The 20941-nt window shown below is 57.0% G+C and overlaps 4 protein-coding genes across 4 annotated transcripts; 3 read left to right on the top strand and 1 right to left on the bottom strand.

Moving 5' to 3' along the window:
- Positions 1–2574: 2574 nt before the first annotated feature.
- H1-0 (H1.0 linker histone) lies at positions 2575–3505 on the top strand. The gene has a single exon (XM_010129756.2). It carries the CDS (start codon positions 2748–2750, stop codon positions 3318–3320), a length of 573 nt encoding a protein of 190 aa, XP_010128058.2. The 5' UTR covers positions 2575–2747; the 3' UTR covers positions 3321–3505.
- Positions 3506–5609: 2104 nt separating this feature from the next.
- Positions 5610–11073, top strand: GCAT (glycine C-acetyltransferase). The gene is made up of 9 exons (XM_086753237.1): positions 5610–5833; positions 5938–6068; positions 6677–6778; positions 7160–7306; positions 7615–7769; positions 9334–9416; positions 9796–9967; positions 10168–10289; positions 10712–11073. Exons 1-9 carry the CDS (start codon positions 5632–5634, stop codon positions 10861–10863), a joined length of 1266 nt encoding a protein of 421 aa, XP_086609363.1. The 5' UTR covers positions 5610–5631; the 3' UTR covers positions 10864–11073.
- Positions 11074–11437: 364 nt separating this feature from the next.
- Positions 11438–14669, bottom strand: LOC147602115 (noggin-like). Its single transcript, XM_086753231.1, has one exon. The coding sequence runs from the start codon at positions 14655–14657 to the stop codon at positions 13893–13895; it is 765 nt and encodes a 254-aa protein (XP_086609357.1). The 5' UTR covers positions 14658–14669; the 3' UTR covers positions 11438–13892.
- A 6-nt stretch (positions 14670–14675) lies between these two features.
- On the top strand, positions 14676–20234 carry GALR3 (galanin receptor 3). The gene is made up of 3 exons (XM_010117505.2): positions 14676–15910; positions 16654–17025; positions 17639–20234. Exons 2-3 carry the CDS (start codon positions 16676–16678, stop codon positions 18522–18524), a joined length of 1236 nt encoding a protein of 411 aa, XP_010115807.1. The 5' UTR covers positions 14676–15910; positions 16654–16675; the 3' UTR covers positions 18525–20234.
- The last annotated feature ends 707 nt before the right edge of the window (positions 20235–20941 follow it).

The raw sequence follows: 20941 nt of genomic DNA, 5'->3' as shown, positions 1-20941 counted from the left end.
GGTAACCCACCCCACCCTGGGCACGGTGGCAGGTTCCTGTGACTGAAAATACAGGAAGAAATACCTCCAAGCCAGGCATGGGGGACTGGGTGGTCCGTGGGAATAATTTTTCCTGCCAGATGAGGCCCCCTCCACGCTGCCTGCAGTGAGATGCTGGTGGTGCTGGATCCCTCTTCCCAGAGGTGGTGGGGCTTGCGTTGCCTTGCAGCATCTGCATCCCACCTCCAGCCCCAGCATCCCAAACTGGGGCCAAAAAAACCCCCTCTTGATCCTGGCCAGGCATGTTAAGGATGCATGGGTGTAGCAGTGCAGGGTTCAAGGGGTGCTTTCCAATATCAATATCCCCCAATATCCCCCCTCCCCATGTACAACACCAGCAGCAGGCTGATGAGCTGTGACCACCCATATGCCTCCCCTCCACCGAGTTGCTTAGGGGCATGGGGTCTTCCCCCTGTTTTGACTGGCTAAAAATTAGGGCGCTAGTCCGGATGAATGAGTCAGAACCCCCACTTACAGGAGAGAGGTGCTTGCCCACCGGCAGCAGCACCCTCTGGAGGAGGCCGAGCAGCCCCAGTCGGTGACCGGCTGAGGTTAGACCCCTAATTTTCAGCTGGCTGAAGTTAGGGAAAGCCTCTGCCCTCTTCCCTCCCTGCCTCCGCCCTGGTCTTGCCTCCCCGTCACTGCGCTGCCCTGTTTTTTTTAAGGCTGGAGGCTCTGTGGTCAGCCCAAGGGGCTTGCACCCCCCTCTCCTCATCTACCCTCAGAGCCCAGCGTACGGGTGAGCCGCTTCTGACGGTTAAAAACTTGGATGCAAATAAAAGCAGATGGTGCCTTATCTGCGTGCGCCCGGGTTGCCTACGTGCAGGCAGCCAGCGATGGCAGTTTATTCCTGGCTCGGAAAAATGAGAGGTCCTCTGGCCGGTCAAAGTGTTGTACAGAGGCCACCAGAGCTCGCCGCTCGTGTGCTCCAAATGGGGGGATAAGCGGTGTTTTCATTAGGGCTCAAGCAAAAATTAAAAAAAAAAAACAACCCAAAACCTAGGGGAGGTGGGAAGGTGGTTATTCCCCTCTGTAATTAGGATCTCTTTCCTCTTAACAAAATGGAGTGGTTTGCAGGTGCTGTGAACCTTTCCCACTGCCCAAACGAAGCGGGGCATGTGAAAGAGTGGCACCGGGGCGGAAGGCACGAAGGGACGCCTGTGGTGGGATGTGCTCCTGCCACCGCTGGGAAAGCATCAGGGGACCGGGTGCCTCCTCCCAGGACAGGGGCACGCTGCCCTCACATAGCATGGGTGTGTGTCAGGGAGAGGGCGTCAAACTATTTTTCTTTTTCTTTTTCTTTTTCTCTTTCTCTCTTCTATTATTTCAATATTTATATTTATTTTTGTTTATGTATCTACTTCCATATCTATTTTACATATACTTCTGTGTGCCCCTGGCCAGTGGTTTTCATGCCCCCGGGCATCCAGGGCACATGGAGGTTACAGGAAGGGGCTATCTGTGTATTTTAATGCCCTGCAGAGGTGCTGGGGGGTTTGGAGTTGCAGAGGTTCACCTCTGAGCACCAGCTGGTGTTTCGGTGGGCACCAGGCCGCTGCACCCCTGTGTTTTTAAGAAATAGGGAGGAAAACATTATCTAAATCCTATGGGCAAGATGATGGTAGTGGCCACATTTAATCTCCCAGGAACAGCTGACCGCTTGCCCAGCCAGCAAAGGATGGCTGATGGTCACTGTTACATGTCCCTGCTCCATCCCCTCATGGAGTTGTGTGTGTCCCTAAAAAGGGGACAGCCTGTTGTTACTTGTGCCCCCTGCCACATGCACGTGAGGACTGAGCTGATGTCCCCGAAGCACCCAGTGGAGAGCAAATGGGGGATGGGGGCAGTGGCATTCGGCTGTGTGGTACTGCCGCTGAGCCTGTTTTGAGCCCAGTACTCCCCCTTTTCTCCTTGGAGTCCCCCCCACTGCATCCCCCAGTGTCCTCCCCTGTGTCCCTCCTTCTCCCCTGATGTTTCTCCCTATGTCCGTCCTTGTGTCCCCCCCAAATGTCCCTCCCTGACCCCCAGTGTCCCCCCTAAGTGTCCCTCCACTTGCCTTGATATTGTTCCGAGTGTCCCTGCCATGTCCCTCCCGGTCTCTCCAGTGTCCCCAAGCACTCCCCAGTGTCCATCCTTGTCCTCACCCAGTGTCCCCCAAAATGCTTCTCCTTGACTCCTCCATACCCCCCCCAGTGCCTCTCCTCCCCACCCAGTGTCTCCCCAAGTGTCCTTCCTTGTCCCTACTCAGTGTCCCCCCCAAATGCTCCTCCATGTCCCACAGTGTCCCCACCCAGCGTCCCCCCAAGTTCCCCTCCCAGTCCCACAGTGTCCCTCCTTGTCCCCTGACATCCCTCCCGGTCCCAGCCCGGCGGGTCGGGCCGGGGGACACGCAGGGACACGCAGGGACACGCAGGGACCCCGGTGGCGGTGGCGGCAGCGAGCGGGCGGGCGGGTGGCGCGCGGCGCGCGCCGCGCGCGGGGCAGTCCTCCCCGCGGTCCGCACCGCGCCTTTAAAGGGCGCTTGCGGCGGGCGCGGCTGCAGAGGCGGCGGGAGCGGCGTCCGGTCTCCAGCGTTACCGGTTGCGCTGCGGTTGTTCCCCAGCCTCTCCCCCTTCCCCAGCCTCTCCACGCCCAGAGGCGGGGGTGGTCCCGGGCCGGCCGGGCCAGGTTTCCCACCGTGAGGGGATAGCGAGGCGTCGCGCTTGACCATGATGGAGAGCCCGGCCCCATCTCCGGCCGCCAAACCCAAGCGGGCCAAGGTGGCGCGGCGGCCGGCGGCCCACCCCAGCTACTCGGACATGATCGCGGCGGCCATCCGAGCCGAGAAGAGCCGCGGCGGCTCTTCCCGCCAGTCCATCCAGAAGTACATCAAGAGCCACTACAAGGTGGGCCAGCACGCCGACGTCCAGATCAAGCTCTCCATCCGGCGCCTGCTCGCCGCCGGCGTCCTCAAGCAGACCAAAGGGGTCGGCGCCTCCGGCTCTTTTCGCCTGGCCAAGGCTGACAAGGCGAAGAAGTCCCCAGCCAGGAAGAGGAAGAAGGTGGCCAGAAAATCCACATCTCCCCGGAAAGCGGCTAGGTCCAGGAAAGCCAAGTCACCGGCAAAGAAGCCCACAGCTACCGCCAGGAAAGCCAAGAAGAAGTCGAGGGCCAGTCCAAAGAAAGCCAAGAAGCCAAAGACTGTTAAGGCCAAGTCGCTGAAGGCGTCCAAGCCCAAGAAGGCAAAGCGGTCAAAACCCAAAGCCAAGTCCAGCAGCCGGAAATCACCCAAGAAGAAGTGAGAAGTCTAGAGGCGTTTCGGTACTCTCCCGTTTGGTTTCTGTAAATAGCTTTTGCCTTTATTTTTACCACTTTCTGTTGCATTTTATAAAGAATCAATCTATTCCTGTCTGGAAATAGCTAAAACAAGGCAGTTAATGAAAGAAAAAAGGAACATCTTTGGTACGGAGAGTTCCAATTTTTAAGAGTTACTGGTCTGGGTTTTTATTTCAACGTCTCAGAAACTTGTGTGTGTCTGTTGGTTTTCTTTTTTTTAACACTGTGCTGCCTGTTGTGTGTTCGGAGTGATGGTGACGCTGTGAGTCTGTTGAGGCCGATCAGGATCTCAATTCCTGATCCTACCCCAGCTCCTGGAGGGTTGTATGTTTGTTGGGGCCGGGCAAAGATTCTGCCTCTGTCAGAGGCGAAGCGGGAACTCATGGCTGCGAGAGCCACAGCCTGCCCAGGAGGAGGAAAAGGGGCTCCCTGCTCCCTCCTCCACCGCCCCAGTCCCCACAGTGGGACGGAGGCGAGGTCTGCTGGGTGTGAGGTCTGGCTGGTGCTGGAGATAACAGGCTGGGTGATGGGGCTGCTTGCCTGCCTCCAGACCCGCTGCGACCTAGCTGGGTGGTGGCAGAGACCTCTGGGGCAGATGAGGAGGTGGAGCAGGGCCAGGCTCTGTCCACATCCGCTTTCAAGGAACTGGAGGTGTCCAACAAGCGGGAAGGGGTTGATTCCCAGGGAGAAGGGACAAACATGGCTACAGATGGCTTTGCTCCCTGGGGAGGCATGGGCCTGAGCATGGTGGTGGGCAGGCACGGCAGGGTGAGGCAGGACTGTGGGGCACGGCCTCGCTGTCCCCTTGGGGCTCTGGCTTTGCGCCCGGCCGGAGCTGGCACGGCTCCTGGCCCTGCCTGGCCTCTGCCAGCGTCTCTCCCTGGGCAGGGCTGGGAGGTCCTGACAGCTGGGGCTGGCAGGAAGCCTGTGGGCCAGCCCTGCTGCTCAGCAGGGCCTGACAGCCTCAGGCAGGAGGTGCCTAATCCCCTTTGGCTAGAGACATCTAAACTCCTTGGACATCACTATCCCCCACTAGCTGGGCCAGCATCTCTGAAATCCCAGGGGCTGTGGGTGCCCAGTCTCCTTGGGCTTGTTGTGCCTAAATCCCATGGGCCCTGGGGTCTTCACCCTCCCATATGGTAGCTCCCAGATCCATTGCCCTGATGATCCTGAATCGCTTGGGCAGATGATGCCTTAGCCTTTTAGCCATTGAGAATCCCAAACTGTGTAGTTCAGGGTACCGAAATCCTTGGTCTGGAAGCACCTAATCCTTTTGGGCTTTTGTTCCTAAGACCCTTGGACCAAAGCCTCCCAGACCACCTAGGCTGAAGAACTGAACCCCCTTTTGAGAGCCTAATCCTCCTGGACATGAGGAACTTAAACCACTCTGGATGCAGGATTCCCTAGTCAGCTCTAGTGGAGGATAGAGATGCCTGATCCAGCTGGACACTACAGTTTCTAAACCTAGTGGGCCTGTGGGTCACAAACCCCTTTGGTCAAAGGCGCTCAAGTTCCCTGGGTTTGACTACCTAATCTTCAGGTGGTAAGTCCTAAACCTCTCCAGACTAAAGGATTCTTGGTCACTTCAGCTGGATGCACCCAAATCCTACAGAATCATAGAACAGTTTGGGTTAGAAGGGACCTTTAAAGGCCATCTAGTCCAACCCCCCTGCAAGGAGCAGGGACATCTCCAACTGGATCAGGTTGCCCCATCCAACCTGGCCTTGAATGTTTCCAGGGATGGGGCATCAACCACCTCTCTGGGCAACCTGTGCCAGTGTTTCAAGGGTAACAGACCCTTGGTTCATTACCCCCTGTGGTGGGCACCTATAAACCACCTAGATGCCAGGATCCAAGCCACCCGTGCTGAGGACCCCAGGGCACCTGATGCTGCTGGGCTCATCGATCCTCAAGATCCATGATGGCCCGTTGCTCCAAAATCCCTGGGGCCCTAGGATGTGACCCTTCCCTATGTTCCCTCAGTCCCACGGATGGGGTTCCCTCAGACACCAGGGATCCCAAATAATCTGTTTTTGGGGTGCCTAAACCCCTTGGGACAGAGCCTTCCCCCTCCTAAAAACAAATAGCCTGAACAGCTCCCACAGAAGGCGCTTGAGCGGCTGCAGGCTCCGGGGCGGGGGGCGGAGCCACAGCCAACCCCCGCCCTTCTCCCTGCCGGGGAGGGGGGCGGGGACCCCGGCGGCCAATGACCATTGGCCGCCGGGGTCCCCGCCCCCCTCGCCGGCGGGGCCGAAGTGGGCGGGGCAGCGCAGCGGGATGTGGCGGCGAGGGGTGGCGCGGCTGCTGCGGGGCGGGGGGGCCGGTAGCCCCCGCTCCGCTTCTGTAGCGGCGGCGGCTGAGCTCCGCCGGCGGTTGGAGAAGGAGCTGGAGGACATCCGGGGCGCCGGCACATGGAAAAGCGAGCGGGTCATCGCCTCCCGCCAAGGGCCCCACCTCCGTTTGAAGGCCGGCGGAGCCGGTGGGTACGGGGTTGGGGTTGGGGTCGAGGGAGGGGGCGGCTTCTTCCCTCCCGCTGCGACGCCCGTGTTGTTTCTCCTTCCGTCCCTCTCTTTCTTCCCGCAGGGATCCTCAACTTCTGCGCCAATAACTACCTGGGGCTCTCCAGCCACCCTGAAGTGATCCGCGCCGCCGCGGAAGCCCTCGAGAAGTTCGGCGCGGGGCTCAGCTCCGTCCGCTTCATCTGCGGTACCCAGGTACTGAGGCGAGCATCCCCATTTTCAAGGGGCTCCTCTCAGACTCCCCTTCTCGGGACTCGCGGGCATGCTCGGCGCCGAGCTACACGTGGCCAGGTGGAAAGAGACGGCCTGCTAGCCACAGGTCTGGAATTACGCCAACATACACCGTTACGGCCCCTCAGAGAGCAAAGAGGTGAAACACCCCTCCGAATTCAGAAGATGAATGTCCGAATTCAGAAAATTAATTTCTTTTTCCCTCCCTTAAAGGTCAAAATTACAGCCGGCCTGACGTGAAACGTCTCTGCCCAACCCACCCCGATTTATCCCCGCTGGAGCCCTTTCAGAGCCCCAGCTGGTGAAATGCAGAAGAAAACTCAGAGCTGCTCCCCCGTGGGTGGGGAGCTTGGAGCCTCCCTGCTGTGCTTTTGGTGTGTGAACCCATAACCACATTTTAGGGATGCGTTTGCAAATGCTTTCTGAGCGCAGCTGACTTCTCCCACGCACCCGCACCTTTTCTGGAAGAAACCTGGCTGGTTCCTCCCCTTGCAGTCAGTGCCTGGCAGCGGCGGGCAAGTGAGAACTTGTGGCTGCCCCACCGGTGACACTCGCTCCTCTCTTCTCTTTAGAGCATACACAAGGACCTGGAGGAGAAGATCGCGCGTTTCCACCAGCGGGAAGACGCCATTCTCTATGCCAGCTGCTTTGATGCCAACGCTGGTATCTTCGAGGTTTGTAGGGCTTCCCTCGTGTTGTGCGTGGAGGAGGGAGGTGGTTGCGGCGTGTGCCCGCTGTGCCTTCCAGAGGCTCTGATGTGAGCTCTGTGCCGCAGAGAAGATGGCAATTGCTTCATCTGCAGGTGATCCCCCAGGCTCACTGGGGAAGGGGAGGGAGGTTTTGAGCTCAGAAGCCACAAGCAAGAGCCTGGCCTAAGGAATTCAGGGGATAAAGTGGCTGGGAAAGAAAGTGGAAAGTTTAGCAGTGCCAGGAGAGATGTGGCAGTTGCAGTCAAAAGCAGCCTTGTCCTCTGCACTGAGAGAGGCTGAAATCCAAGATGTCCATGAGTCAGCGCCCTGGAGCACAGGATGGTTCTTTCTGTTTGGTGCAACCAGGTCCTGCTGACCCCAGAGGATGCAGTGCTGTCGGATGAGCTCAACCATGCCTCCATCATCGACGGGATCCGCCTGTGCAAGGCTAACAAGTACCGCTACAAGCACATGGACATGCAGGACCTGGAGGCCAAGCTGCAGGATGCGCAGGTACGGAGGTCTACCCCCACTGAGATGTGAGGGTGCTCGCTTATCTCTGCTGCCTGCACCATAACTAGCCCCGAAGGGTGGACTCTGTGTTTTCCCGTGCGATAGGCATTGTTTTTGCAGATTGGCATGGGTGGGCATGCATAGGCAAGCAGCTGGTGGGGAAGCAGCTGGTTGCAATGCAAACCCCCCCATCTCGGTTAGATGTATCCACCCCCTACGGGAGTTGGACTATGTCCTGGTCTTCTTCACCGACCCCTCTCCTCAGGGTGATATCTTCACCCCTGGGGATGCCACTCTCCCTCCCACAGAAACATCGTCTGCGGCTGGTGGCTACTGATGGTGCCTTCTCCATGGATGGTGACATCGCACCCCTGAGGGAGATCTGCCAGCTGGCCCAGAAGTATGATGCCCTGGTCTTCATTGATGAATGCCATGCCACTGGCTTCCTGGGACCCAATGGCCGGTAAGGAGTTGTTTTACCCCTGTTTCTCCCCCAATTACCTCTGAGGCAAGGTGGTGATGGCCAATGTGTTTTTGTGTGGGGACTCCTGGAACCACTGTTTCTTGAAGGCTTCACACCCCATCTCTGCCTCAGCCCTCCCCTTCTGATGAGATAATCCTTTTGGGGCAACTGGGGTTATTGAAGGGAGATACTTCAGCACTGGTCCATCCCAACGCAACAGCCACTTCTCTGTGTTTAAGGGATGGTGTGACCATCTCCTCTGTCTCTCCTGGCAAGCAGTTGGACTTCCTGATTTCTGAATCCTTCTCCTCTCAGCTATCACTTTCAAATGCTTGGGTCTTTGTGGTTCCGTGGAGTTAGCTTGCACAGTTTGGTAATTCCCTCAGGGCAGCTTTTTCCTCCATCTGTGGAGATCTTCAAGGTGCTAGGCAGTGCGCCTGCTGCAGGCATTTGCTGAGAACAGACACTTCATGTGCTTGTTTTGTTCAGGCACTTGAGTGCCAGGCGCTCCATTGCATGGTCCTCCCTACTCTCTACTGGAAGGTAGAGACGCACGTGAGCCAACACCTGTAGGAACGAGCAATGGGTCCCTCCTCAGATGGAGGGATAGTGCAGGAGATGACAAGAGGAGAAAGCCATCTCTGAAAAAGCCAAAAGTTGCTCCATGAGGAGCTCCCTTCCAGCTCTCCCCTCTCTAGACAGATCTCATTTGGGAAGCTGGCAAGTCCACATCAAGCTGTGAAATGGGTGAGAAGTGGGAACTAATTCCCCCTTCCTTGGAGCATGGTAGCCATTCTATGGGCTGAGGTAGACCTTGTTGCTCTGTCCCAGTGGGCTCTCTGGTCCCAGCAGCTGCAAAAACAACTGTTTAACTGCTCTGAGGTGTGTAAGTGCACAACGGCTTGAGGAAGAGAGAACGGTTACCGAGTGCTTCATGAGTTATGCTAGTTTCAGGGTGAACCTGATGCTGTTGTCTACAACACTATGTTTCAAGGGAGCAAACAGCGAAGCTGGGTGGCCATTCCCTATCCTGCCTTTTTGGGCTAGAGGACATGAAGCTGCAGAGCGTGTTTGCCACATCTGATTGGTTTCACTAGCATATATCTTGACATGGGTGCTTTTGGCCTGTGGGCATTTAGGACAGCACATCAGTGATGTGCACTGCCCACCTCAGAGGACGTCAGCTGCTCTAGCCAGGCAACGTTTTTTCCCTGGTGCATGCTAATGGTGTGGCATGTCAGAGGCGTGTGCAAGACCTGTGTTGACAGCTAACGCACTGTTTGGACTATTAAACATCTGCGTGGGAGATTTCAGCGCTCTCCCATCTGTAAGGGATGAAGAACCCATGCTTTTACTCAGGAGAACCCAGCTTACCCTTTCTGCAGGAGAAGGGAAGGTCAACACTTAGGCTGAACTACCAGAGGGGGATGTTTTTCCTTTACCAGAAGGAGGGACACCAGAGACCTGGCTGGTGGTGCTTTGTTTCCTTTGAGGCATCAGGTGTAGAGCAGCTTCCCTGGTGTGTGCTGGCACAGCTGACCATGTGACATTCTTTTTTCTACAGGGGTAGCGATGAGCTCCTGGGAGTGATGGACAAAGTTACCATCATCAACTCCACTCTGGGAAAAGCTCTTGGAGGAGCTGCAGGTGAAGACATTTGCCTGTCCAAGGCCCTCTGTGCCCTAAAGAGCGCCACAGCATCGCTTTGATGTTTCCTTCCTCTGCCTAAAGATGGAGCAACAAATACACTTTGTCCTCTTCTACTGATGGCATGAGGATCAGTTTGGGACCCTGCTGCAGGGTCAAGGGAGGTCCTGCCATGTGCTCCTTCCAATGACATCTTCCCTCTGCATTTGCCTTTGGGGTCAAAGTAGAAACTTTTGATAAAAGGCCTCAGCTGTGATTCTTTTAGGCCTGGTTTGTACTGAAATTCCTGCTGTAGGTGGCAGATTGGTTTTATCGAGGGGGCCCCTTTGAACAGGTCACCCTAGAGTGCCTTGTCCATTTCTCTTTCCTCTGTCTGTAGGTGGGTACACAACTGGCCCCAAACCCCTCATTGATTTGCTCCGCCAGCGCTCCCGCCCGTACCTCTTCTCCAACAGCCTGCCCCCCGCCGTGGTGGGCTGTGCATCCAAGGCCCTGGACCTCCTCATGGAGAGCAATGCCATTGCACAGTCCATGGCTGCCAAGACCCAACGGTGAGGGGCCCATGCTGGGGTGGGAACAGGGGGAGAGGTTCATAAGGAATGAGTTGTCCACTTGTGTTGATTGTGTTACACCACTGTGAAGGCAATTTGCAAGTCACGGCCAGGGAGATGCTCAGGGGCAATGGCAGGATGTGCCTGTGTGTGGGACAGGGGTGACAAGGTTTTACTTATCCTCTCATTCTCTTCAACAGGTTCAGAAGCAAGATGACAGCAGCCGGCTTCACCATCTTGGGGAAAGACCACCCTATCTGTCCTGTCATGCTTGGGGATGCTCGGCTGGCTGCAGTGATGGCTGAGGACATGCTGAACCGAGGTGAACTGGGGAGGGAGCTCTGGATGCAGACACATACCTTGAGGGAAAGGACAGCCAGTGGTGATACCACCACCGTCCCTCCTCCAGAGGATGTTCCTGCATGAAATCTGTTTTTTTTCTGTTATCTCCATCTGCAAATGTCCTCCTGATCTCCCCCAGACGTTGCTGGCTTCACCTCCTTTCTCTTTTCGGGTGGGGGGGAGTTTACATTAGCCCTCTTGCCCTGCTATGCTGGACTCCATCCCCATCACTAGCCCTAACCATCATTTCCATGCTTGGGAGCAGATGCCACTTGAAAATTCTGAAGCCTGGAAATGGTTATTGAGAAGGGAGGGAGGATCCAAAAGCCTTTCTACCACCCATACCACCTCAGCCTCCTTCCCTCCCAGCCAGCTCTGACTCTCCGTGTGTTTCCTCCCCAGGCATTTATGTCATCGGCTTCAGCTACCCCGTGGTTCCCAAGGGAAAGGCGCGCATCCGGGTCCAGATCTCGGCTGTGCACAGTGATGAGGACATTGACCGCTGCGTGGAAGCTTTCACCGAGGTGGGACGGAAACACGGAGCACTACCTTGAGGGGCTAGCGAACACCTCCTCCAGCACCCCCCCTCTGCCCACGTCCAAGTGCCTGTGCTGGGGGAAAAGGCTAGAGCAGCACACTGCCAAAAGCAGGACCAGTCCTCAAGATGTTACAGCCTGCAGGGAGGCTGTGGCTGTTGCAGCGTGCTGGCAGTGGCGCTGGCAACCAGCTCTTGTGTCATTAAAGGCGTCCTGCAGTGCAGCGGATATTTGTCTGACTCGTTTTCTCATCCGGGAGCTGCAGCCCATCCCTGTCCTCTCTTGCTGTGACCTGACACTCTGCTGTGTCTTCAATGAAGCTTCAGTCCAGGTGCTGAAGTGCCACAGCTCCTGCTCTCTCCCTATTATTTCTGGTATGCCTGAGGTCACCTGCTTCCTCCACCTGTCCTGTGGGTCCAGCAGCATCACTCCAGCAGATCTACCTGCTCTAGTTCCCCACCAAGGCAGGGGAATTTCCCAAGCCCTTGGCAACCTGTGCCACCGGCATCTGGTTTGAGAAAAAGGGCATGGGCTGGCCAAAGCTCTGGTCCTCCTTTTTCGTCTTCCTGCTTTTGGGTGTTGGGTGCAAGGCTTGCTTGGTTCCCTAGGGCCAGCTCTAATGCTTTGCCCATCCCTGCGGTGCTCTCAAACCTGCCCTGGGAGCTGCACCTCTCCCCAGAGAGGCCACTGGGCAGCGGGCAAGCCAAAGCAGCAGAGACCAGCAGCACAGCGAGATGGCCGGCATCTGCCTGGGGCTGAGGCCAGGGGCAGAGCAGGTGACAGAAACCTGTAATTTTCCTCCATCAGCTGCAATTTTCGCACAGCAGAGAACACAGAGCAGGCTGGGATCTGTGGATTTGTTCCTCCAAGCCATGCTGGGGTAGCGATTTAGCACACGAGCAGGAACAAGTTGGTCCTGGGCATCTCTCAGGATTGCTTTGTTTACATTGGTTTTGCTCCAGATGAGGAATCATGTGTGTCCTGCTGTCTGCCCATGTGCTGAACTGAGTACCAGCTGCCTGCAGGGACAGACTCCAGCCAAAATAAAGGAGTGCCGTGCCTGGGTGCCAGAGCACTGGGTCACCTCAGCAAAGACCTGCTCCGAAAATGCTACCTGCTGTTAGGCAGACAGGGAGCAAGCTACAGGGCGATAATGTGTCTGACCTGAACCAGAGCCACTGCAGAAGATTACAGAAGTGAATCCAGGGTTGCAGGGCTTTACGGGATGCAGAGGGCAGGGCAGAAATGCATTTCCGTAGAAATGCACTGCCGCCAGACCTTGTTAGAGCACCTGGCAGTGTAGCTGTGTGCTGATTTTATTTAATTTTCCATCTCCACAGGGCCCTGAGCTCAGCCTGCTGATAAAGTATGACATGGAGTTCCCCCTGCGTGTGGCCTTCGTGTTGCTGCAAACCCTTTCCTCTTGTCAACAGGCAGTATTTTGGAAATGGGGAATGTCATGGGAGGGTTGTGCCTAAGCCCCTCTTGCAATCTGGAAGAGATGAAGATTCATCCAGATGGGCTCTGGTACAGGGGGTTTGAGTCCCTAAACTGAATCACTAGTGTTCTGAGCCCCATGCGCGTGCACCCCCTTGCCCCCCACCACTTGCACACCTCCATTGCACACCTGTACCATGCTCCCCTCCACCTCCCTCTTGCTGGTTCCCAGCCCAGGCCTCCCCCTCTCCCCATGGCTCCCGCAGGCAGCCCTGCTGACGTCTCTGCTCCGCTCAGGGCAGCCAACCCAAGCAGCTTAACCCTCCTCCAGCTTTTAAGTGCCCCCTCAATGGGAGAACAGCCATATAGATGTCTCCCTGCTCCGCCGCAAGCAAGAGCAGCAGCCGCCTCCCTCCCCTGCGATGCACGCACTTGTTCTTGCTGGCACACGTGGGCTCCCCCTCCTCTCCTCAACCCCTGACCTCCCTCTCCCCTCCATCTCTCCCAGGCCCCCTCGGCAACCAACCCACTCTGCGCTCTGGCTGCCTCTCTGCCCGATCCAAGGCCAAGCTCTGCAGCAGACTGCGGTTTGCATGGCGTGGAGAGCGCCAGGTCCCAGGGAAGGCAGGAAGGTCAGGCGACGGCACGCTAGAGATGAATAATGCAGTGCCCATCCGCTGCAGGCGTCACGTTAATACCGCGTTCCCAGGCAAAGCCTCCAGCTCTTTTATTTCTTCAAGGCTTTGCAAACCTAGGTCTGATCCGCAGCTCTTTGCAGCTTTTAGCCCAGAAAGCAGAGGACTTTTTGCTGGCTGAAATGTAGAGGCAGATGCCACTTTTCAAGGATGCAGTTCTTGCCCCGGGCTTGCACCCCAGACCTGTATGCTGCTCTGCTGTGCTCCCCAGTCCCCAGCTGCTACCCTCTACGCCATGTGGGGTAGGTGTGGGATCTCCATCTCTCCTGTTGTGCCTCAAAGTAGGGGACTGTCCCATCCCATCCCATTTCCATGCACACCCACCCCAACGGATGCTTCCAGCCCTGTGCCCCTGACCCTCCCCAGCTTCTTCCCCCCTCGCCGGGCTGCTCTGTCACAGCCCCAAACCTGCCCCCCTTTCCGCTAACACCCTCCAGCCCCTCTCCATGACACCATGTCCACCTTGAGCTGTAACCCACCTCCCTCTACCCCTTCCCTGCCGGCACCTCTCTGCCCTCGCTCCCTGCCCAGACAGGGATGACCCAGCTTGGACCGAGTCCGCTGGGGCTGATGCAAATGGGGTCCAAACCTGCTGTCAGGTGCCGCAATTTTCCCAATCTGCATCCTTTGCTGGAGATAAATGCCGTGCAAGGGTCTCCACCAGTGCTAATGCACTGGTGGGCAAGGGGCGAAGCAGCCGCGCCCCCCGCCACCTGGGGGCTTTGGTGAGAAACAGCAATGCTTGCAGCCCATCCCCACTTCCTTTCTGGAGGTTTATTTCTCCATTTGGGGGGTTTTCCCCCCGTCCCATCCCCGAAGGGTGAGTCCAGGTGGCCACTCGCCTTTTCAGGCTGTTTGGCTACAAGAATAGGCGCTGGGGGGGGGTCTCTCCACAGCCCCCCTCCCATTTCCCCCTCAGCGGCAGGAGCATTTGCAGGCGGCCACGACGGGGTAGGGGATCTGCCGCCAGGCGCAGTGCGGGGGTCCGGGAGGCCGGGGGGCCCAGCAGTGCCAGGCCAGCAGCTTGATGTGGGTGAGCTGCGCGGGGCGGCAGGTCATGCCGGGGGGCCAGGAGCAGCCAGGGGGGCCGGTTTCGCAGGCGGTGTGGCGCACCCAGCGGGGCCAAAAGACGGGTCCCAGGTCAACCCAGGCGGAGGTGAGGCGGCAGGCGGCCTGCTCCACCAGCCACTGCCGCAGGCGGCGGGCCACAGCCCCCGCCAGCTCGGGGGGCAGCCCCAAGACGGGGGGCAGCAGGGTGGGCAGCTCCAGCCCCTCTGCTTCCCGCCATAGCTTGCGGCGGTAGCGCCCAGCACCTTCCGCCAGATCCCGGCTCAGGGCCTCCAGGTTCTCCTCGGGGACGCTGCCATTGCGGCTTCGGGGCTCCTCGGTCGCCATCCAGAAAGGGTTGAAGGCTAAGCCCAGCAGCCGGCGCAGCCGCCCGGGCCGCAGGTGCCGGGGTTTTGGGGAGTAGTGGTAGTCATCAGGGGAGAGTGAGAGGCTGTAGGGCCTCACCGGGGCCGAGGGGCGGCCGCGCAGCAGGTGGGTAGTAGGGTCAGCGGTGCCAGATGGTGGCGGCAGTGGCTCCCGGGGTTCCTCTGGCAGCGGCGGTGGGCCCAGGGTGGCCGGTGGTGGGAGCAGGCAGAGGAGGAGGAGGAAGCAGCCACGGCGGGGACCCTCCATGACGAAGCGGCACTGCGACAGGCTGTGCCAGGCTGTGGGCTCTCTCGCTCCGCCGCATCCCCCGGGTTATCGCTGCGTCCCAAGGCATGGCCTTCCCCTTTTCCCTGGTTACAGCGGCTGATAGCAAACCGGCAGGGACACCTCGCTCCCTCCCATCAGAGGGACAGACAAGGAGGGGAGGATGCACCGTTCCTCCAGCCAGGCTGAGGAGCGCCACCAATGGGGCCAGCGCCTGCTCCTCCTCCTCCACATCCTGCCCCGTCGTTAGAAGAGGCGTCCAGGACCTTCCCAGTGAAGGGAAGCTGGTGGCCTTTGGGTCTTGCTGGGCCTTCCCAGGACTGGCAAGCTGTGCTCAGCCTCTGCGCACCTGGAAGTCTGCAGGGCACAGGTCCCATCGCGGGGCTGGATACGGTGGCGAGGCAGGAGGGCTGCGTGGGTCACTGTCACCCCTCAGCTGGCACATGTGCTGTCCTAGGCAGTGGTGAGGAAGCTGAACCTCTGGAGATGGCCTCTCTGGATGGCTTGTCCTCCCTCCCCACACTGCAGTGCCTCGGCCCCATCCACTGCTGGATGGAAACCAAAACCTGCTTTCCCCTTCTTCCCCAGGTCAGACATTGTGGGAGAGACATGATCTGCTCTGTGCCGTGCTACTAACAATTAATTAATAAAAGCTAGTAATAGCAATTAATTGCTTGTGCTCCAGAGGGTTTAGACCCATATCCCAAGGATGGAGCAGGGGTCAGGATCACCGTGGTGGAATACTTATGTTCCCCGGAGGTTTTTGGCCATACGTCCTGAATACCCAGCATCGAGGAAATCCCACTGGGGTCCATAGGACCCTGCCCTGCTCCATCCTCCCTCTCCCACCGGAGAGCAGCAGGCTTTTTCTCCACTGCCCCCTCCTCACTGGAGCGGGGAGCAGCTGAGCCTGCCGGAAGGCTGGGCAGAGAGGAGTTAACTCCAAACCCAACCTCAGGGAGAGGGGAAAAAAAAACAAGGAGAGATCAATGGATCGGCAGCAAGAACAGAGGGAGGGAAAAGGGGGAGTCAGAGAGAGAGGAGAGGGGCTCCAGAAGGAGATAGACTGTGTGGCAGCCAGAAGAGAGAGCAGAGCAGTGGAGCAGCAGGCAGGGGTAACAGCGGCACTGCCCAGACATCTTCAGTGGCCCGCGTTCTCCCCACCACCACTGCCTAGACTGGACCGGAGGTCTCTCCCAAGCAAGCAACAAAGCCACAGGCCCTTCCTCGCAGAGGTGAGTGCTGGATTTCCAAGCTGAGAGGTCGCCTCGGGCTCCCTAAGCAGGGGCACGCCGGTGCCCAGAGATGCCCCACAGCCTACGTGTGAGGTGCATGCCCAGAGGGAGACCAAGGTCCTCTGCTCGAGCAAGGAGCTCCCACAGGGCTGGATGGAGGAGCCAGATAGTTACCAGTAGGACAGGGGGGACCGCAGGGCTAGAGAAGCAGAGATGACTTTTTGTTATGATAGACGGGGGCTGCTAGAAAGGAGAAGTGGTGTGAGCTGAGGGATGGGGGGAGCATGGAGTGAAGGAGCTTGCATGACCCAAAAAAGAGTTAATTGCATGTTAACTGTTGCTAGATAACAGTGTCTTTCCCTCTTGGCTGCTGCTCAGCGAAGGACAACTTGTTCTAACGATAGTGCAACCCGGGGAAGGCTCATTAGGAGATAGGCTGCTGGCGCTGAACACGGTGTTGCTCAGGGCTGGAGGAAGTTTTGCAGCAAATCACAATACCTTGAGCTGCGGTAATAATACGCTCCTTCGCAATGGTCATTGTGTTGTGTTTCGGGCAGCCCTGAGGTCTTCCCGCCATTCTCTCCTACCTAGCACCATCCAAGCTGTGACCGCCTCTCAGCATCAGGAAAAGGTGCCCTTAGTCGCCTCTCCTCTGTGGAGCATAACTGCTGCACGGGGAGGAAGGAGCAGCCAGCTCCGGGGCGGAGGTGGCACAGGTGCTGTCTCCCTTTCTCCCTGCGCAGGTCCCCACAGTCAGATGGGGAGATGCCGGGAGGCTGGAATGCCTCCTCTGATAGCCTGGAGCTGCGAGCCGCAGGGTTTATCGTGCCCATCATCTTCTCCCTCATCTTCCTCCTGGGCACTGTGGGAAACGGGCTGGTGCTGGCCGTGCTGCTGCGGAATGGCCAAATCAAGTACAACACCACCAACCTCTTCATCCTTAACCTTGCCATGGCTGACCTGTGCTTCATTGTCTGCTGCGTCCCCTTCCAGGCCACCATTTACACCCTGGACGGGTGGCTCTTTGGGGCCTTTGCCTGCAAGGCTGTGCATTTCCTGATCTACCTCACCATGTACGCTAGCAGCTTCACCCTGGCTGCTGTCTCCATTGACAGGTAAGTGGCCCCTTCCCTTTGAGTCCCTCAGCTCAGGGACAACCTGTTTCCCACCCTTGAGCTAAAGGGTGCAAGAAAGGCCAGTCCTTATCCTGTCGAGTGTTCTGTAAGAAGCAGGTAGGGCTTCCCCAGAGGCGAGGCCAGCAGAGCTAGCCTCTCCAGCTCCATATGCTGTCTCCCAGCACCAAGCCAAGCTCTCAGCCTGGTTACTCAGCCCTGACTTGGGGAAGAGGAGTGCAGGCACATGCTGAGGTTTGGTGTCCACCATGCAAAACCAAGAACAGCAAAAGTTCCAGATCAGCAACACACCACAGGAGAAACACGGAGCCCTCTGGGTCCTGCTCCTGTTCTTCTCTTCCCTGGTTCAAGAGGCATGCTACTTGCCCTTCTTGAGCTACCACAGTAGACTGGGTGACAGAGATCCCAAACCTGCTGTCGGGATGGCCCTGATCTCTATGTGAAGTCACTAACCCTCTCTACCAAGAGGTGGGGAGGGGGAGAGCTGGGTGACTGCATGGAAAGGGGTGCACAGATGGCAGCTCCACAGGGCAGGAGTGATACCTCATCTCACCCATGTTGTTTGCTCCCTCCTTCCCGTTCGCTTCCTCACCAGGTACCTGGCCATTCGCTATCCACTGAAGTCCCGGGATCTCCGCACCTCCCGAAATGCAGGAGTGGCCATTGTAGCAATCTGGTCACTGTCGCTGCTCTTTGCGGGGCCTTACCTCAGTTACTACCAAATTGTCCATTACCACGGGGTGCCCATCTGCGTCCCCATCTGGGAGGACCAGCGCCGGAAGATTCTGGACATTCTCACATTTGTCTTTGGATACCTCCTGCCTGTGACTGTGGTGAGCCTGGCATATGCCAGGACCATCAAGTTCCTGTGGACGTCCGTAGACCCCATTGAAAGGACCTCAGAATCCCGGAAGGCCAAACGTAAGGTCACCAAGATGATTGTGGCTGTGGCCATTCTGTTCTGCCTCTGCTGGCTACCCCATCACCTGGTCATCCTGTGCTTCTGGTTTGGCCACTTCCCCTTCAACCGAGCCACTTACGCTTGCCGCCTGGCTTCCCACTGCCTTTCGTACGCCAACTCCTGCCTCAACCCCATCGTCTACGCCCTCATCTCCAAGCACTTTCGCAAGCGTTTCAAGAAGGTCTTCACCTGTCTCTTCTTCCAGAACAAGACCAGGAAAAAGAAGAGGAGAGTTGGAAAGAAAGTCCATGTGGTCAATGTGGGCAAAGGTTTCACCAACAGCACCAGAGGTTTCTACAGAGGCAACACTGAGGTGACCCAGGTCCCAGAGCAGAACACTAGGAAGAGGGACCCTGAAGGTGCCAGCCATGTCAGAGCATGGACTCACCAGCTACAAGATACCATGGTCTCTGCTCAGAAGGAGCTACTGGAAGAGGGAAGTTTGGCAACACCTGGCCATCCCATAGCCATGACCCCTCCAAGAGGAACTCAGGAGCTTCTGACTGTTCACTACAGGTGAACAAAGTGAAGAAACCTGTTTTCCAGCCAGTGAGTAGCCACTTCATTCCCAAACAGGCAGAACAATGTGGGGCAGAGGGGAATGATGCAGCAGAGCCACCAAAAGATTCTGTGGCAATGGTTAACCCATTGTCCCCACTCACCTTCACTCACTGGCCCACAGCATTCATATAGGAATGGCACAATCCACCCATACAGATGCAGAATGGAGGGAGGGACACATTAATGTGATGCTAGGTGACCTGGGTGGCATTCCTGCAACAGGTTTTAACGCCTCCATTTCCCAGCTCCCCAACTTGCTAATTTTGTGCAGCACCTTCAAGCTCTAAGAGGGAGACAACCAAAATGAAAATGTCCTGGTAGGAAACCCAGGCTGTTAAGAGCACATCAGAGCATGGGTGGGAAGGGTGGAGAGAGCGCACGGGGACCTGAGTGTGAATAGGGTGGCTAGCAGCCTCTCCCTGACAGCCCCAAGCAGTCAAATGCTGTCCCCTGCCCACATAACCTTTTCCCATGGGCTGGGGGCAGCCCTTGTCCCCCTCCATCCCCTTCCCTAGCACCTGCATCCAGATCAAATGACCTTTGCCACGTTGGCTGATGTACAAGGAAGTCAAACATACGTACCAACAGCTCGATGACACGAACTGTGCAGCACTCACTAGTTGTACCCAAATGATTTATGCCACAGCAGGTGAAGATGGGAAAGGCTTGCGTGCTGACACCTCTGCGTGCCTCCCCTCTGCACCTGTGGCTTCTCTGAAGTTCAAGGAGGAAAGGACCATCTGTCCAGTCTCTTCTCTCCACCCTGCCCCACCAGAAGTACTCATCGGAGGATGTTTCCTAAAGCTCTGTCTCACCTAGCTTTAGCTCTTGCAAGCAGATCCTGCAGGACACTGCCCCACTTCCTAACGCCGCTTGCAGTTCAGAAATATTTCCTGATAGCCATCCCCAGTTCTTCCTGAACAAACCTGCTAACTCCTCCTTCCACCACATTGTTCCACCCAATCTGCACCTCTGCTTACTTTCTGTTTGCCTTTGGCAAATTCCTGAGGGATTGCTGCCTCCTCTTTGATCTTTGCTTGCTACTCAGAGTTTCATCCCTTCCTTCTGGGGCGGAAGGACCTGTTGCTCTCTGAGCAGTGACATTATTCATCGATATTAGCCCCATGTGTGTGGTTTACTGACTTGGCCAGACAGTTTTTTCCACATGATGGTGATGATTGTGAGTGAATCGATGACCGTCAGCAGAGCAGAAGAAAGTAGCTAAGCTGCAAAATGAGCTGTGGAGCCAGGTGACAGTTGTGGTAAGGCAAAGGAGAAAGGAACAGACCCATGTGCACTTAGTTCTATCCTACCTCCTCAGTGCCCCTTTCTACCTGATGGAACGGGTTTCTAGGAGAGCATGAGGCCAACACTGCTCAGCAAGCTGGGACATTTTCCAAGATGGCCTCCGCTGTGGGACCCACGTCTGCCTGGAAGCGAAACTTTCCCCGGCTCTGTCCGTGCTGCCCAGAGCAGCTGTGGAGGAGCCTTTGTCTGAGGTAGCAGCTCAACGACACTCGGCAGCGGGGCCAGGCATCCCCGCGACCTGACCATGAGAAGGATGGGAAGTGCCACAGGAATGGCGTGGTGGGACAAAAATCATGTTCACCAGAAAGTGCTGGAATTTCTCCCCTGCTTGACCTGAATAAAACCCAGTAATTTCCTTTCCCTGCTGTGTTTGCTGTGTTCTGGATACAATCTCAGGCTGGTGCAGGGCTCTGCAGTTTGGGCTGGAGGCGGTGGAGGCAGTATGAACCGTCTGACCACAGTCTGGTGGCCCCAAGTCACCAGCAGGGCATCATTTGCTTTTTTTTTTGACTTTGCAGACACTGCAGAAGTGTACAAGAGAAGCAACTCCGAGGCTTTTAAGATGGATCCAGCACTGCTGGTGTTCAACAGAAAGTTGTAGGAGAGGGGGACTGAGCAGACAGAGGGAAAAGGAGGGATGGTGAGAGGAGGGGCAATATAAATGAGAAATGTGTGGGGCTGGGAAGGAGCCATCCACAGGGACAGAAAGCAGTGGTGAGGAGGCAGAGTGAAGTGAGTGGTTAGAAGCAGAGGACAGAAGGAAGGACAAAAGGGCATGAGGGAGGCGTGGAGCAATGTGCTGGCAGAGCACCCACATTTTGGCAGGAGTCTTCTCCCCACCTCAGCAGTGTCATGCTGCTAGGGAGCTGAGGTGAGCATCACTCAGTTGTGTTGGACCCCAGCCCCACGGCAACTTTTTCCAGCATTTTTTCTGCATTTCAGGCTGCCAGAGAAGCCCAGAAAAACACCAGCAAGCAAGGCCTTTGATCAGTGTAGCGCACATGTGAGGGAGGGAGCCGGTGGGATTTGCATTGCTGCAATGCTGTGATTTGCTACGGTGCCTGGCAG

Source organism: Chlamydotis macqueenii, chromosome 1, assembly GCF_036417535.1.
Source record: "Chlamydotis macqueenii isolate bChlMac1 chromosome 1, bChlMac1.mat, whole genome shotgun sequence".
NCBI lineage: Eukaryota > Metazoa > Chordata > Aves > Otidiformes > Otididae > Chlamydotis > Chlamydotis macqueenii.
Note: the sequence above shows the minus strand (reverse complement) of the source record. Positions and strands in the feature narration are given on the sequence as shown.

Bases quoted from the DNA above. Each gene is read 5' to 3' on its own strand.
- GALR3 (XM_010117505.2), top strand. From the start codon at position 16,676: ATGCCGGGAGGCTGGAATGCCTCCTCTGATAGCCTGGAGCTGCGAGCC. The intron at 17,026-17,638 runs GTAAGTGGCCCC...CTTCCTCACCAG, and splicing joins GCTGCTGTCTCCATTGACAG to GTACCTGGCCATTCGCTATC.
- H1-0 (XM_010129756.2), top strand. From the start codon at position 2,748: ATGATGGAGAGCCCGGCCCCATCTCCGGCCGCCAAACCCAAGCGGGCC.
- LOC147602115 (XM_086753231.1), bottom strand. From the start codon at position 14,657: ATGGAGGGTCCCCGCCGTGGCTGCTTCCTCCTCCTCCTCTGCCTGCTC.
- GCAT (XM_086753237.1), top strand. From the start codon at position 5,632: ATGTGGCGGCGAGGGGTGGCGCGGCTGCTGCGGGGCGGGGGGGCCGGT. The intron at 5,834-5,937 runs GTGGGTACGGGG...TTCTTCCCGCAG, and splicing joins TTTGAAGGCCGGCGGAGCCG to GGATCCTCAACTTCTGCGCC. The intron at 7,770-9,333 runs GTAAGGAGTTGT...TTTTTTCTACAG, and splicing joins TTCCTGGGACCCAATGGCCG to GGGTAGCGATGAGCTCCTGG.